Source organism: Cervus elaphus, chromosome 5 (assembly GCF_910594005.1).
Source record: "Cervus elaphus chromosome 5, mCerEla1.1, whole genome shotgun sequence".
Classification (NCBI taxonomy): domain Eukaryota; kingdom Metazoa; phylum Chordata; class Mammalia; order Artiodactyla; family Cervidae; genus Cervus; species Cervus elaphus.
This window is the reverse complement of record NC_057819.1, coordinates 110,504,671-110,520,215: the sequence shown is the minus strand read 5'-3', so window position 1 is coordinate 110,520,215 and position 15,545 is coordinate 110,504,671. Positions and strand designations below refer to the sequence as shown.

The following is a 15,545-nucleotide window of genomic DNA, read 5'->3' as shown; positions in this document are numbered from 1 at the left end:
CCATCCTCCAGGGCACAGATTCTTATACTGGAGTCTGTGAACCCCTGGCATGTCTGGATGGACGTGAAGGGATCTTTGAATTCCTTGAAACTGGTGTAAAATTTGTGTGCATGTGTACATGTGTCTTGTCCCTTGGGTGAGGTCCCAGACCTTTCATCACATTCTCAAAGGGTTATACACCCTCTACTGTTTTATCAATCAGCATCTTTTCGGCCTGGCTCGGCACTTGGGCCCAGTGTGGTCATCTTCCTGCTACCTTCCTCTTTTAAAACACAGAAGGAAAGAAAATCAAGAATCTTGCCATGCTGGGTTTCCAAGGCTCCAGCCTTCCAGTTGCCAAGTCTATTCCTGCTTCAAAGGCTGACCAAGCTTGCTTATCCTTTCTAAGGCCCCATCTCTTTAAGTGACTTAAAAGTTGTGGTGTCTTCTCATAGCTTCCATTCAAATCCACATGATGGCTTTTGGAGCAAGCTGCTTGACACCCTCTGTTCCCCTGAGAATGTTCCTAATGGAAACATTCTCTTTTTACATTGAATTGAGCTTCAATAAACCTCTGTGGAACAAGATTCCCAGAAAATGTCTCATACTTTTGTTCTTTTAACCATCCAAGTTCACTATATCAGTGCTTGTAAACAAGAGAATTCCTCTTCAAGAGAACAATCAATCAACCCCTAACATGAAAGATCAATAAATGCTTGATATATGTCTAAGAAAGACCAATCAATCACAGAATTATTGGTTTATGATTGCTTATTTCTCTTATTAGTGCTTGTGCATCATACATTATCATTAGTAAAGATGGGAAATTTGAATTCCTAAGCAGAGTAGATAGTAATATTCCAAGGTCAGCCAAAAATATCGTATTTTTACTCCGGGTTGGACTGCAATCTCTCTACTGAAATTCAGCTTTGGAAATTTAATGCTTTCTGAGGCTATCAAAAATTGTTAAATAAATTGAGGCCTCTAACTCAGCACCCTTCCAATTGCTGAGAAAAACAATTGTTCACCACAGGCAAACAGGTGCCCGTATTTCAGGACAAATGGTTTTATGAAGAGCTTTTGCTGAAGGAGAAAGGAAGTGGTCAGTTGGGTCGACAGTGGATTAGTGCTGTTGGAACCTGTGAAAGGATCTGAGCCCAACGCTTGGCTGAAACCTTGGGTAGCCTGGCGGCCTCTCCAGGCTGTTTGTTTCACACTGTGTTTTAAGTTCTTGGCAATTGTTTTCTCTTTTTTCTATTATTCAAAGTTTTGGTCTATAAATCATAATAAAAATGAATCATTAAATTTGCCTCAATTGAACTAGTTTTATTTATTGCCATATTTCAGGGAACCTGCTAACCTGGACATTGGTGAGCCTGGATCCTGGGCTGGGGATGGGGGCTTTGAGTATAAGAAAGGGGACATGGAAAGGTGGATGGCCAGCGACGGCAGCTGGGAAGGGAGCACATGGCAACTCCACAAAGCTCACTGTGGCTAAAAGCTGAGAGTTCTGAGAAGTGGAATGTGCCAGCTGGACGGAGGGTCTGAGAGCCCTGAGTCCAGGGGACTATTCAGCTTCAAGTCTGAACTGATGTCCTGAACTGGGTGTGAGTGGATACTGCAAAGTCAGAGCCAGGCAAGGATGCAGGACTTGTGCACAAAGCGGACACAGTGGACAGTCGTGGTCATGGGAGTGTGTACAAACAGAGTGTGCATGACAGGAAAACCGCAAGTGAAGGGGGCAGGGGGTACAGGGCTGTGTGGAAGAGAGAAGTGAGAAAGAAACACACAACTTGAACTTTGCCTAAAAGAGACAGGAAGGATAAAGGGAAGGTAAACACTTTGCAGACAGGAGGAAGCAAGGTGCCAAGTGCAGAATTCAGAAACAATAGAGACAGCACCATTGCCGAGCTGATAGAATTGTGATACCATGTGAGACCGGCGTATTAATATGTATTCCATAAACTGTGCAGCTCGCAGCCCCGCACCGCTCTGTTTTGCTCTGACCGCAGTACCAGCCTCAGGCACCACAACACAATTTGGAAACAATGTGACGGAAATGTTTAATCTGCTCAGCCCATCTGTGCTGCGTATTTCTCCAGATCTCCCTGAGAGAGGCGCCTTGAATCTCCACATTGCCTTTAATATTCTCCTAAATCACCTCCCCACTGCACTTCAAGGGCCATTGCTACAATATCACAGGTTCATCTAAAGTGCAATGGGGGTGGGGTGGGGGGAGGCGCAGGCCAGGATATTTTTTATTTTAAAATAATTTCCAGAGATCGTCTTTTTTGCTTCCTTTAAAAAAAGAAGAAAAGTTATTCTACTGTTGCCGTAAGGTTATTGAGGTTGTTTGGCGCAAAACAGGGTAGGATAGAGTGGAATCATTCTCCAAAGAATTATTTTTATTAATCTCGATTCTCTCAATTGGACATGTGAAGGGCTGAGCAGATGCTCGTTTTCTCTTCTACGTTTTTCTCTTATCACTGCACCTTGCTAGGACGGACGACGTGTTCATTTGGGGCTGGTGCTTCTCTGCTTTTCTCACTGCATCAAGTATTGCTTTGACCCTGCCCTGCTCCAAATAAAGCCATCTTGTTCAGGACAGGTATACATTTAGTCCCTGGTCACCATGCCCTCATCAGAAAGGGACACTGTCTATATTATTAATTTTAGCTTAAAATCTTAGATTTTCTCTCTGTAAGTACAGACGTTGAGCATCAGACTTCCGCTGCCTCCTCTCCACTTAATTTTGTCAGATTTCCTGATTTGGGTCTAGAATGTAAGAAGCTGGGGTAGGTTTTGGAGAAAGAGAGGATGACAAGTCACTACGTTCCAGACCTTAGACAAATGGAAGAGTTGCACATCACCAAGAAAATTAGGATTCCTTTTGCTATGTGAATTAAAGAAATGAATAATTTAATCCACAAGATTGTTCCGGCGAGGGAACGGCAACGTCCCAGTTGCGAAGCCTACAGCCTGTCGGTGTGTTACATCATCTGCACACATAGGCGTTTCCATGACAACCGCTTATAGCTTCATTTCCTGGATCCCTCTAGGGGGTGTCACAGCCAGATCCACCTGCTTTTCACCCTACCCTCGGTGGGGTCATGGTAAGGTCGCCAGAATAAATGAACGCGGGTACTAATGATCTGTTTACTGCTGTTTATGCTCTGTGTGTGTCAGGGGCACGCACATTTAGAGAGCTCATTATGGTTGCAATTAGAATGCACCATCGCTAGATATTTAACTCCTTTTTCTTTTAAATTAGCATTTTAATAACATTCTTTGAGCAGAGAAACAAAATGACCATTTTTCACGGACAAACTTCTAGCTGTAGGTGCAACTTTAATGGCAAAGTTGTGAAGGGGAAAGAAGGGAGAAAAAAAAGACCATTTTTACTACTTTCACCCTCCTCCTTACCAAAAGGATATTTTTATTTGCTTGCTAACACACTCAATTTCCTAAATTTGTTTTGAATCCAATTATTTTGGGTGGTTTAAAGTACCGCACTCTTGTTGGACGGAAATTAGCAGCTATTGAAATTAACTTTCTATGTGACCTGTGAAAGGGGCTAAAATAATTACAAGTGTGTATAAGAAACCCTTCTCTAAAAGACCCTTGCTGCAGGATCAGGCTGTGATCTGATGCTACCATTATCAAATATCTTTATACAGTAATTGCAGGGGCTATTTTCTTTAAAAAGGTGACTGCAGTTACTGTTTTCATTTCATAATTCTTAGGATTATTTTATAGAGGATAAATGATGACAAAAACTTGTCATTATAAACAGGATAAATCAGAAGCTGAAAGAATGAAAATAATAACACAGCATCATTTGCCATTTAAAAAAGGTGAGATCTTAGATCATCCAAAAACAAGACAAAATAGGAAAAAATACAGTGTAGAGACCCACTGGATCAGAATGTTCCAATAGGCACTGATTGCTTTTTAGGAATCAGTGAACACCTTTGCTAGGTGTTTACAGATGCTCTGTTTGTAGAAAGTACAGTGAAAAATAACAATTTGAATGTTTCGATTATCTTTCCCAGTCGGTTCCATTTTCATTATTTATTTCCTATAAATCGGGACCTTGCTGAACATAATTCTGCAGACAAGGAGGTGGATGGGACAGCCAATGTGAACGAAGAGATAGATGGTGGGTGCGTGTAAGATAGATGCTATGCGTTTATGAAAAGGAGCAGTATGTCTGCATGTGAACATTCATGAAGTAGAGCAAGCAAGCGTGTAAACTATAAGGGGTATTTATAGGTGGAAAAAGGCGCAAGGAAGACTGTCTGGGAACCAGCACACTGAACTGAAGATGGTTTGCTTTTCTCCTACCCTCCACGTCCAAGTTCTGCCAAGATGTCCCGAGCTCACTGTAGCTCCTGTGAAACCTCACAAGCCTTTCCATGACAACAGATGGGGGATTTCACAGCCAGAAGAAGCAGGAGGTCAATAGTTGAAAAGCAAGAGTTACAAAGAAAGATCTTTATCGACATCAAAACAATCCCACTAAAAAACACCCCTGAAAGATAGAAGGAGCAAAAATTTAAAGATGTAGCAGGAAAGAAAAGAAGCCTTTATAAAAATGCAGGTTTAAAATATTTATGCTTTTGTATTAGCCTAGTTGCACCTTAGACTCTGCCATTTCATAAATAAAATACAGATAGCATAGACTATAATTTGGTGATAGCTACCCCAGGACATATCTAGATGCACTTCTGTTATTTTAATTAAATACTGCATTATGGTTTGTGACAACTACATAGCTACAGCGTAAATGAATTTGGAATTAAAGTGTTACTTAGGCATCCAGTAATTTTTGTTTCATTCCTCAGTTTTACAAAGCAAATAGCTATAAAATCAAGATGTTTGTTCATTTACAGATGGAGCAGGATTGTTGTTGCTGTTTTTTTTTTTTTTTCCTTAATCCTCATGCACAAAAAAGAAGACAGAGCTGAGTCTGGCTCCCAACACTCTTAGCTATGAGCCACATCACAAAGGAAAATACATCCTCTTGACTAGAATGTGAAATACTGAATATTAATTGCTGGTATTTCGCTTATCTTTCTAGCCGGGTTCTGTCTTTTAACAATTACTCCGATGGGCTGCAATCTTGCACTGCCAGGAGATTTTTCACCTTTGTTTAAGAGTTAGAAATGCATTTTATTTTGTTAAAAAAATCTTAAAAGTTCATAATCCTCCTTGGAAGTTTTTAGTATCTGGAACCCTTGCCAAATACAGAATATTAGTGGGAAGAAGAAGATCGTCAAAGCTCTTTGCTGAAAAGATGATGCTCATTTCTGCATCTAAAAGAAAAAATATTTTTCATTCTAGCGGTATTAATATTTCCTTAATGAAACTGGAGAGGGTATTACAGTTTGATATAATCAACTGGTCAGTTTAAATGTCACTTCACTAGCGCATAATGAGAAAGGTTCAGAATATTTGTCTAACAGGCACAGATTTTCACTCAAAAAAATTTTTTTTTCACTCAAAATTTATATAGAAGAGTAAAAGGAGTTTTGTTCAAATCTGAGGATTTAATTATATCTTGATTATGTCATATGCCAAGATTAAAGTTTTTAAACAGTAAGGTTTCTGAAATTATTGTCTATTATTTCTAGTTTTAGAATCAATATAATCTTTATTAGCCTTAAATACCACACGTCTGGCAACATCTGCTAATTCCAGCTTTTCTGTGTTCTAACCGGTTACCTCAAGCCCCCCATAACTAATCGTATAATGCATAGAAGTTACTGCCCTGTGTATTTGCAAGAGGTTATAATTTGCTTCAATATTTTGCTACTTTGGTTGGAGAGCTGGATCCATACACTACCAAGAAACACTGGCAGACAGAGGTTTGGGGAGGCTGAATTCCTTTTGAGAAAATAATTACACAGAAACAAAGCTTTCGTGACTCCTTTTAAATAGAGCATCTCACCAAAATGTCATCCAACCTCTTTGGCAGATTAGTGAGGAGTTGATCACTAAATCTCTGTCTGATAAACGTGCAGCTGACTCTGGAGGAGCTGCTTGTTATACTACTGGCAGTGGGAAATGGAGGGAATGTCACAGTTAAAGACACAAATTTTCCCCATAATATATTCGAGTGGAAACCTCTGAATCCAATACTACATGGGCATATCTAATAAATTCACAATATTTCAGTCTCAACAGCCTTCACCGGTTAGTTTTAAAGATTTATGTGGTAAAAAATTACTCAGTGATGAATATGGTTTATTCTGTGCAGTATTGGAGGTATAAGGAATTAAACTACCGTCTTTAACAGTGAATTTATTATTACCTCTGTCAAAAGACGAAGCCTTTAAACAGCATTTGTTATAAATTCACTGCAAAATAAATGGCTGGAATTTTTTTTTACACTGGAGTTTGTAAAGCATCAGGCGATTCTGAGCATTAACCTAACCCTGTATGGCTTACATGGTTCTAGGTAAACATTTCTGTCTGGGTCTCACGGCTAATTATTGAATCTGGGACTTTCCACCTGACTGAAAGGGAGGTGTGTGTGTGTTTGTGTGTGTAGAAAGTGAAGGGTCTTGTCTAGGACAAAAGTTCAGGACTAAGGAGGTTAAAGTGGAAAATGCCAATTTTACTCTTTTTTTTTTTTTTTTTTAAAGGGCTTTATAATAAATGGCCAGGGTATAGAGAATAGGGTTGATAAGTAGTCGGGCCTCTTGCTTGTAGGTTTATATGCATGCATATGCACGCGCACGCACACACACACACACACACTCACTCACAAACACCCTCTCCCTTTTGTCCTCTCTTGGAATGGGTGTCCCCTCATTTATAAAAATTACCTGGAAGGAATGAGGCTGCCAGGGTTTGTTCTAGACGATTGGTTCCTGTCTGGGGGAAAGGAATGGCCTCTACTGAATTTGACCGGTGTATGACCGTTGCCTTCCAGCTGACCCCAAATCCCATTCCCATCCTCCCAACTCTATAGCCTCCCACAGGGGTTATTGATGAGAGAAAACACCATCATCATCATCATCTTCGTCATCACAGCACAGTGTCGACCTGCTTGTTAACATGAAATGGGGTGACGGGGACAGCTTCTGCTTCTCTTTTCGTATCATCATAAATAAGAAAAGATATTTTCCAATGATACCCCTCCTCATTGCCCCCTTTGTTTAGGTCAGAGGTGAATGATAGCTCTTTGGTAGGCATTGATCAGTTTCATAGCTATGTCTGGGCAGTCTGTGCCCCAGGCCTGTATTCTCGTATTTTCCCCACTTCCTATCCCTGAATTACCTCCCAAATTACCCTGCCCGTCCCCTGCTCAGCCAAGCAGAGGGTAATAGTGCCTGAGGAAGTCCTAAATGGACACTAGATGTCACCAAACACCTCCTTTCCCTCAGAGCCCTGAAATTAAAAAAAAAAAAAAAGCCTTCATTTAAAGCAATTGAAGGAATTAACTTATCTGTTTTTATGAGGGTTGTTGTCACATTCAACTAAGCACATTTAAAAGAGGAAGTACTGCTACATTCAGATAATTTTTACAACATACAAATCTCTTCTGGAGGAGAGGGGTCAAGGGAGGGGAAAGGTCTACATTCTTTAAGCAGGCCTTCGAGGGAGTAGGTGAAGAACACTGGGCTTTAAAAATCCCATTATAACAGACATGGTGTTACGTTAACACAGTCCAGGTGTGGTGGGGCAGGCCTGTTGCATTCAGATAACTAGGTGCTGGGTTTGGAGCCATGATCCAGCCTGAAGTTAAGTAGTTACGACCCAGTACTGGAAGCTAAATGTCACCCAGGGTGATGAAATTGGTCCATCCTCATCCACATAAGACCTATGGCCACCTGAGAGCATTGTTATGTTCAATATCAAACTTGATCTTGCTTGTAAGGCTCCCTGTTCCTATATCAACTGTACCAGCAGGGAAGACAACCAAAGCATGGTGTGTTGGGGTGGTGAGAATCTCTCTGCACCCTGTCTCAGCACCATGTAAGTATAACCTTTCTTGGCACCCAGTTTGTTGCTCCAAGGCTGCCTTCCATAGGAATAAGTAGCAGGAGAAACTCTGGAAGAGCCCAGGGCCATTTCATGAGGCACACCAACATAAGCCCAAGAGATGCAGCCTATCAACTCTGTTTACCTTAAGTGGAAGACCTCTTTCAGGGACCTCTTCTTCCTTGTCAACTGAGAAAGAGTTCCTCTTCCTCTCTCTCATTTGCCCTTATCTGCTGGACAGCTCATGTTACTACTATAAATCACTTCTGGAACAGGAGGCTTAAATTTTAAATGGGTGTTTATTTAAGTTATCTCGAATAGTAGAACAAACACCTTTATGATTTAGAAGATGGTTCTCTAGTGAGAGACCTTTAAGCCAAGAAGACAGAGTCACTTCTCTGTAAGCTGCAAACTGTGGCTTGACTCAACCAGAGACCTCTTACTGCCTTTTCTCCCGCTTACGATAAATGCCCACAGCAGTGCTGGTCCCCAGAAGGGCCTTATGATCCTCAGATAAAAGGAATCAAGCCAGGGTGTTGTGTGGCTGCCCGCAGGGTGATTCAGCACGGGCCCCGTCATGCCTGGTGCCCAAGCTGAATGGATTTTCGGAGTACACCTGTTGTTGAACCCCTGCCAAGTACTGATGGCCACTAACCCCCAAATCACTTTTCCCCGCTGTTGATGTTTGGAATGTCAGACAGGACTGAGCAGCAGCCGGTGTGTATTTCAAACACAGCAGATGGATTTTTATATTAGCTCCTATTTCATGTTCAGGCAGAGCGACCGCCACACTAAAACCACAGCTTCAGTGCTGCCGCGTTTGCTTCTGTGAGATTAATTCTGTGAAATTAATTGGGACAAGATTGAAAAGGAAATTAAAATGCAGCTGAGTGAACAGGCCTTTCAAACACCTTTTTCCTGCTCTATTCAAACTTGAATTCTGCGGTGGTCGCAGGCATCGTGGGAAGTAATTTACGGGAGGCAGGCTCTCAGGAGCCATCGGTTACGTATGAGGAGACCTGCACAAGCGCCGCAATCTGGAGCCACTGAAGAGCTTTGAACACCCCGCTGTGGCCTGAGCTGCGTCCCTGCATGGGCGGAAGTGGAGTTCGGTCCCCGCGCCAAAAGAGCTGTTCAGAAATATCTGGGTCCAAAAGGAATGGATGCACAGCTCTCTGTTATTAAAATCTCCTTTTAATATATTTGCAATCCAAATTGGAACTCAGTGCATTATGTGGGCATGCAACTTTGGGTCTTAGGAATGGATAGATGTGTTGGGGGAGGCAAGAGGGGTCCTGCTGACTGTGCCTTTGGTTACTGTTTCAGAGCTGGGATACATGGCTCTGGCCTCTCCTCAAAGAAGTTTGAGCTGTTGACCAATTTTGCCAGTGATGAATTCTCTCAGACCAGGAAAGGCACAGTGCATTTCCATGTAAAGTTTCTTCACTGGATGACTTTCTATTCCCAAGTGAGGACCTTTTGAGCTTTCAAACATCTCTGTGAAGTGTTCTGGGCAGGACAGGATATCTTTTTTTCTCTCTCAATTCACTAATAATTTATTGCACTCCTAATGTGGACCCAACATTGACCTCAAAAGTTTTACTCTGTTGTTAATGGAAAAGAGGGGAATATAATCACAGTTATCATCCTAGATACCAGGCACTTCTTTACACAATTCTCTAAAGTAAGTATCACAACATCCTTTAAATAGAAATTATCCCAAGTTTTACAGACGAGGAAACTGAGGATTAGCAAGATTAAGTGACTTTGTTCAGGGTCACATAAATAAACCACCTGTTGACAACTTGCTTCTCTAAGGACAGGCGATGGGCATTTGGATACCCAACCAATCAACTTCTCTGAAAAAAAGTTTTTTAAAGGGTAAGTAGCTCTCTTTTTGGGATCATTCCTGCCCAAAGACCCTAGACCCTAACAGACTCTCTTGGCTAGAGGATTCTAGGATTCAGGGTTGGGTCATACTTGGGCAACTATTAAAAAATAGCAAGTGTGGTATATATATGTATACACACACACAAACACACACTGGGATACTAATCAGTCATAAAAAAGAATGAAATAATGCCATTTGCAGCAACATGGATGGACTAGAGACCATCAGAGAAGTAAATCAGATAAAGACAAATATTATATCATTTGTATGTGGAACCTGAAAAAATGATATATATGAAACAGAAATAGACTCAGACACAGAAAGCAAACTTATGGTTAGCAACGAGGAAAGGGAGAGGGAAGGATAAATGAGAAGTTTGGGATTAGCAGATACATACCACTATATATAAAAGAGATAAACAATAAAGTCCTACTGTACAGCACAGAGAACTAAGTTCAATATCTTACAATAAACTATACTGGAAAAGAATCTGAAGAATATATATGTGTAAAACTGAATCACTTCCCTGTACACTAGAAACTAACACGACGTTGTGAATCAACTACACTTCAAAAAAAAAAAAAAAAAAACCAAAGGGGGGAAGGAAAAAGAGAGAGAGAAAGAAGCAGAAGGAAGCAGTAGGAGCCCAAGAATAGTTATTACTCCCCAATTTCCACCCCACTTCCTGTTCTCTACCTGCCACTCCCTACCTCTCAGAATATTTCTCTCATCATACCAAGTGAGAGGGAAAAGCCAGATGTATTTATGAGGGTCCAAAACAAAAGAACGTAGGAGTTTTTTGGTTCAATCTGAAAAAATAATGAAAGCTAAGATACATCTTTGTGTGGAATTTCTTCAGCAGATTTGCAATGTCAGCCTCACCATGTTTGTTTAGACCAGGAATGTTTGAGGTGGAAGGAACCTCAGAGGTCTAACACAACTCCCTCACTTTACAGGCAAGGAAACTGCTCCAGGTAAGTTGAGCTGCATCTTGTCTTGTCTCAGGGAAATAGACTTCTACAGGTTCCTAAGAAGCAGGCTTTTCTTGCTTGACAAAGGTTCTACTGGTCAGAGAGAAAAGTAAAATGCAGATTTCTAGATATAATTTTTCTGGACTAACCTCAATTTGAGTCAGTTCTGTTCCTACAGGTGTGAGAGGCAGGCTGCAGAGTATAACTGACTCCAATAAAGGAAGGCAACTGGGGTTGTGTGCATGCATGCTAGGTCACTTCAGTCATGTCCAATTCTTTGAGACCCTCTGAACTGTAGCCTACTGGCTCCTCTGTCCATGGGATTCTCCAGGCAAGAATGCTGGAGTGGGTTGCCATGCCCTCCTCTAGGGGAGGGGATGCCCTCTAGATCTAGGGGATCTTCCTAACCCAGGGATCGAATCAGCGTTTCTTACATCACCTGCATTGGTAGTCAGGATCTTTACCAAAAGTGCAGCTGAGGGTAAAGTGAAATAAATTTAGGATCCATATGAGAGAAAATTCCTGAGATTAGGAGTAACTGAACATCTGAATAGACAGACAGCTGATAATGGTAGTGGAATCTCCTTTTCTATCTGCCTGAATTGGCAAGGGAATGGATTGGGTGGCCTTTTAAGGTTGCTTCCTGTCCAAGGACTCTTATTGAGTTAAATAATATAATAAAGGTAAATCCAATCTGAAATGCTCCCCAAGCCAACGTTAACTGGAATGAAATTTTATGAGGGAAACTTCAGTTAAGCTTCTAGCTTCTCATTTCTTTCCCTGACATGCAGAGGTTAGCAATGTGAAGAAGGGAGGCAACCGATGTAGCTTTTAGGGTAAGAAATGTGCTACTATCAAGGTAAGAGAAGACAACAGATTCAGGACCTTACAAAAGACAGAAAGAAGACCGATAGAACCGAGGCAGCAAGGCACTGCCCCTGAATTAAACTCTGATATATTAGCTTTTAGTAACGGAGGAGGGGAAGAGGGATTGGTTTAAAAAAATCCAGATTTGGGAAGGTCCCCATGTTCTTCGGTATCTCAAAATTACAACAGCCCTGGCAACCACAGACAGCTCTGTACCGCAGGGCAAGTCACCGCACAGCCCCTTCTAAATGGAGGAAAGGGACCCCCAGTGAGAAGCCATTAACAAAGGCAAAAGACATGCAAAACAAACAAAATAATCATGGCTGAGAGAGAAGGCCAGCAGACAGTCTGGCTCTGTCCCCCCCCTCCTGCTGCAGGCACCTCAGACAATGTAAACAGTTAATTTGTTCACCTGCAGGCTCTGGGCAAACAGAGGCCTGGTCACACCTGAGTGGATAACTCGATTACCCCTGTAATGCCAGCGTGGTAATGTACACAAATTCTATTACACGGCAAACCTTGCTTTCGGGCATTTGAAATACCAATCAGGCCAATGTCCACTCCCTTCTTTGCTTTCAATTTATTCTTGGTGTATTGGAGCTGCACCGGAATGGCACTAAGGTGGGTGCTGAACTCGGAGTCTGGAAGAGATCACTAAAAGATTGTGATCTCACTCAGCAGGGATTGCGGGCCTCCCGCTGTTACAAAAAAGGCTGGATCTGAATTTGGTCCTAGTTCAAAGAGGACTTGTAACTGCTGAAAGCTATCTTTGATCAGTCCTGGTCTTTTTTCTAACAAGCTCTGGTATATTTCAGATTGAGACAAACATCTGGCCAAGGTAATGACATTCACAGAATAAAGATGAATGGCAAATGATGGGTTATTAACACAATGGGTTTTCAATTTTTCTTTATGGAGTTCACCTGAGTATGTGTGCTAAGTTGCTTCCGTCGTGTCTGACTCTCTGCGACCCTATGGACTGTGTAGCCTGCCAAACTCCTCTGTCCTTGGGATTCTCTAGGCAAGAATACTGGAGTGGGTTGCCATGCCCTCCTCTAGGGGATCTTCCCAATCCAGGGATCGAACCAGTGTCTCTTACATCTCCTGCATTGGCAGGCAGGTTCTTTACCACTAGCACCACCCTCGAAGCCCATGGAGTTCACATACTCAACAATTAAAGAGCAAATTGTGCCCCTTTCAAAGATGTATTTGTTGATATTGATTGTCTCGTAGAGGGAGAGCTTTTTAACAAGTTTTTTTTTTCAGGGACAGAAATTTATTTCCTTAGTCCACCTGTACGGAATATCAGCAGTCTTTCTTTACAAAGATGATACTACTGATCCCTCAAAGAGTAACCCATGAGTTCTAAATCTTCTTCACACTGGTGATGGATCTGAAACAATCTATCTTATTTTTTTGGCCCATTCTTTGGTATTCAACAACACCATTTGTGAGGTAGTTACCTGTGGCTGGGGCTAACTTTGTGACTGAGGAAGAGAATAAAGTTAGCCCTTGTGGGTTGGATTCACTATCTTGGCCTTACAGCACTTACTCAAATCAATTGACCTAACTAGCTCTGACTTCCCCCTGCATACGTAATTATATTACAGTTTTGTTTATCTATAAATGAAATAAGGCAGCTGACCTAGCTAGAATATTTTCAAAAGTACTTTATTGTAGTAAATTATGTATATGGTAATGATGTTTTAAGCATCACATAGACCCTTTTAAAAAGATCAAATTTTGATTGGCATGGTTTTGGTATTGTGTCTACTTTATTGTATTTTTTAAATTTGGAAATTAGTTCTTGAATCTGAATTTTCAAATAAACGTTGACAATTTTAAAACAATGGAGATTTACTCTGTGTGTGAGGGGGCCATGTAATACACACATGAAAAATATATGACATGGGATAATTCTGGATGAGTGACTACATCATCAGGAGTGAGAAAATCAACTTTTGATCCGAGCCCCACACTCTAACCCTTACCTTGCTCAGAATTCGGATGAGGTCACCTCGTTGGAAGGACAGTTCATCTGACTGGTCACCATGGCAATCCCATAGGCCCTGGTAATAACTGGCATAGTCCACTGATCAAAGAGAGGAGAAATCAAAGTTAAAAGGACCCTGTCTTTTTCTACGGAGCCCACATTTTTGCTGCAAATGGAAACAAGGTTCTGATATTGGCCCTAGGAAACCTAAGATTCAAGGGGTTTGGGATGAGATACAGCCAAACACTCAGCAAGACCAAATGACTGTGGGAGAAGGAGGTTATTAACTAACATTAAATGTTTACAGATCTTCCTTAGTCAGATGCTATTCAATAATATGATAAATATATTCATTTATTAATAAAAGAAAACCAGGCAGGTAATTTTTCACTTGGTTTATAAGTAAGTAGCACAAAGAGATTTTCTGTCAGACTTTCTTCATACAGGGTATCTAAACTATCCAGTGCTTCTTTTTATTATGCATTGAAGGAATGAGATGTCTCCAACTTCTGCCTGTTTACAAGAAAGGCTGAGTCAGCCAGCACAGATCAGCACTGCGGCCTCACAGGTTGGCCTCGTCTGTTACACAGGAACTTCATCCTGCACTTCCCACCCAGGTACTTACTATATGAGGTAATTACCAATAAATGTGGAAAAGAATAGCCCAGTCCTTAAGTGGAACCAAGGGGGTGTCTCATCCATTACAACTAAATTCTGGGTGGGCTGGCCCTTTTCCAGCATCTCATTTGTAGACCCTGAACATGTCTTCCAAGATTTATCAGTAAGCCCCCTGGGGAACAGAAACCAAAGTGATCTGCATTAAAAATGAAAGCAGCTGAAGACGACAACAAGCTTCAGAAACAGCTGGAGAGATTTACTGGCTCCTCAGCAAGACTAGATGGCAGTGATGCTACAGGACAGGCATTGATTCTTAACAATGAAGAATCTGTATTGATCTTCTTCTACCCGGAAAGGTTAAACACTAGAGTACAAAGTGGGAGAGGATCTGGGGATGTGAATGGCAGGAGTGCTAATGCCTCCTGGACCAGGGCTAATGTGGCAGTGCTCGCCATTTCTAGGGACACTGTGTATGAGAACTGTATGCAGAACACCCACAAAAGGTGACATTCCTGATGACAGGAGTCGGGAGCCCTGGTTCTAATCAAACCTCAAGTGATTTGGGGGGCACCTTATTTTGCCAGTTTCCACCTTTCCCTTCATTTGTCTTGACCCTCCAGTGAGAGTGATGGTGCTAGTTGCTAAGGATGGGATAGGTGGAGAGAAGTGGGCAGTGTGGGGACAGAAGCTCTGCCTATATTTGCTTTTTTTCTCCTTGTTCCTAACTTACGAGCAATTCAAAGGATAAAGGTACAGAAGAACAAGATCCTTATATGTCTCTGGGAAAGAACTTTAGTAGGAACCTTAAAGTGTACAAAACAGAGGAGAGACAGAGCTATTTAGTTAAGATTCAGATATTGCAAATAGAAGTGAAAATGTTAACCATATAGAAACTCAACGATATTTTGTTTTCACAGAAAGTGTTTATATATTCAGTAGACAACAGAGGGCAGCAAATAAGATGACTGCACTGGAAACACTCTGCCACAGAGTTAAGAACATGTTTGGGAAAAAAACCCATTGGGAAAAAATGCTAATTACTGAAAAGACAAGGCATATTTTGGTAGGGATATCAGGGTATGAAACAACAGAAAAATATCAGTTCCTGAAAAGTGAAAGTAGTTTTCCCAGAGGATATAATGCATTTTCAGTTGTAATGGAGTAGATTATTCATACCAAGATTTGGGCTAAGTTTAGGAATGAAAAGTACATTGACATCAATATGTTTCAAGGATTT

General features: G+C 41.4%; 1 protein-coding gene across 2 annotated transcripts in view; it reads right to left on the bottom strand.

The window, feature by feature from the left end:
* The window catches only part of SKAP1 (src kinase associated phosphoprotein 1), a 292,018-nt gene that overhangs the window by 8,964 nt on the left and 267,509 nt on the right, over positions 1-15,545 (bottom strand). For both annotated transcript variants that reach the window (XM_043904307.1, XM_043904306.1), the window contains exon 11: positions 13,689-13,789. In XM_043904307.1, coding sequence (XP_043760242.1) covers positions 13,689-13,789 — 101 coding nt within the window. The remainder of the gene's footprint in view (positions 1-13,688; positions 13,790-15,545) is intronic.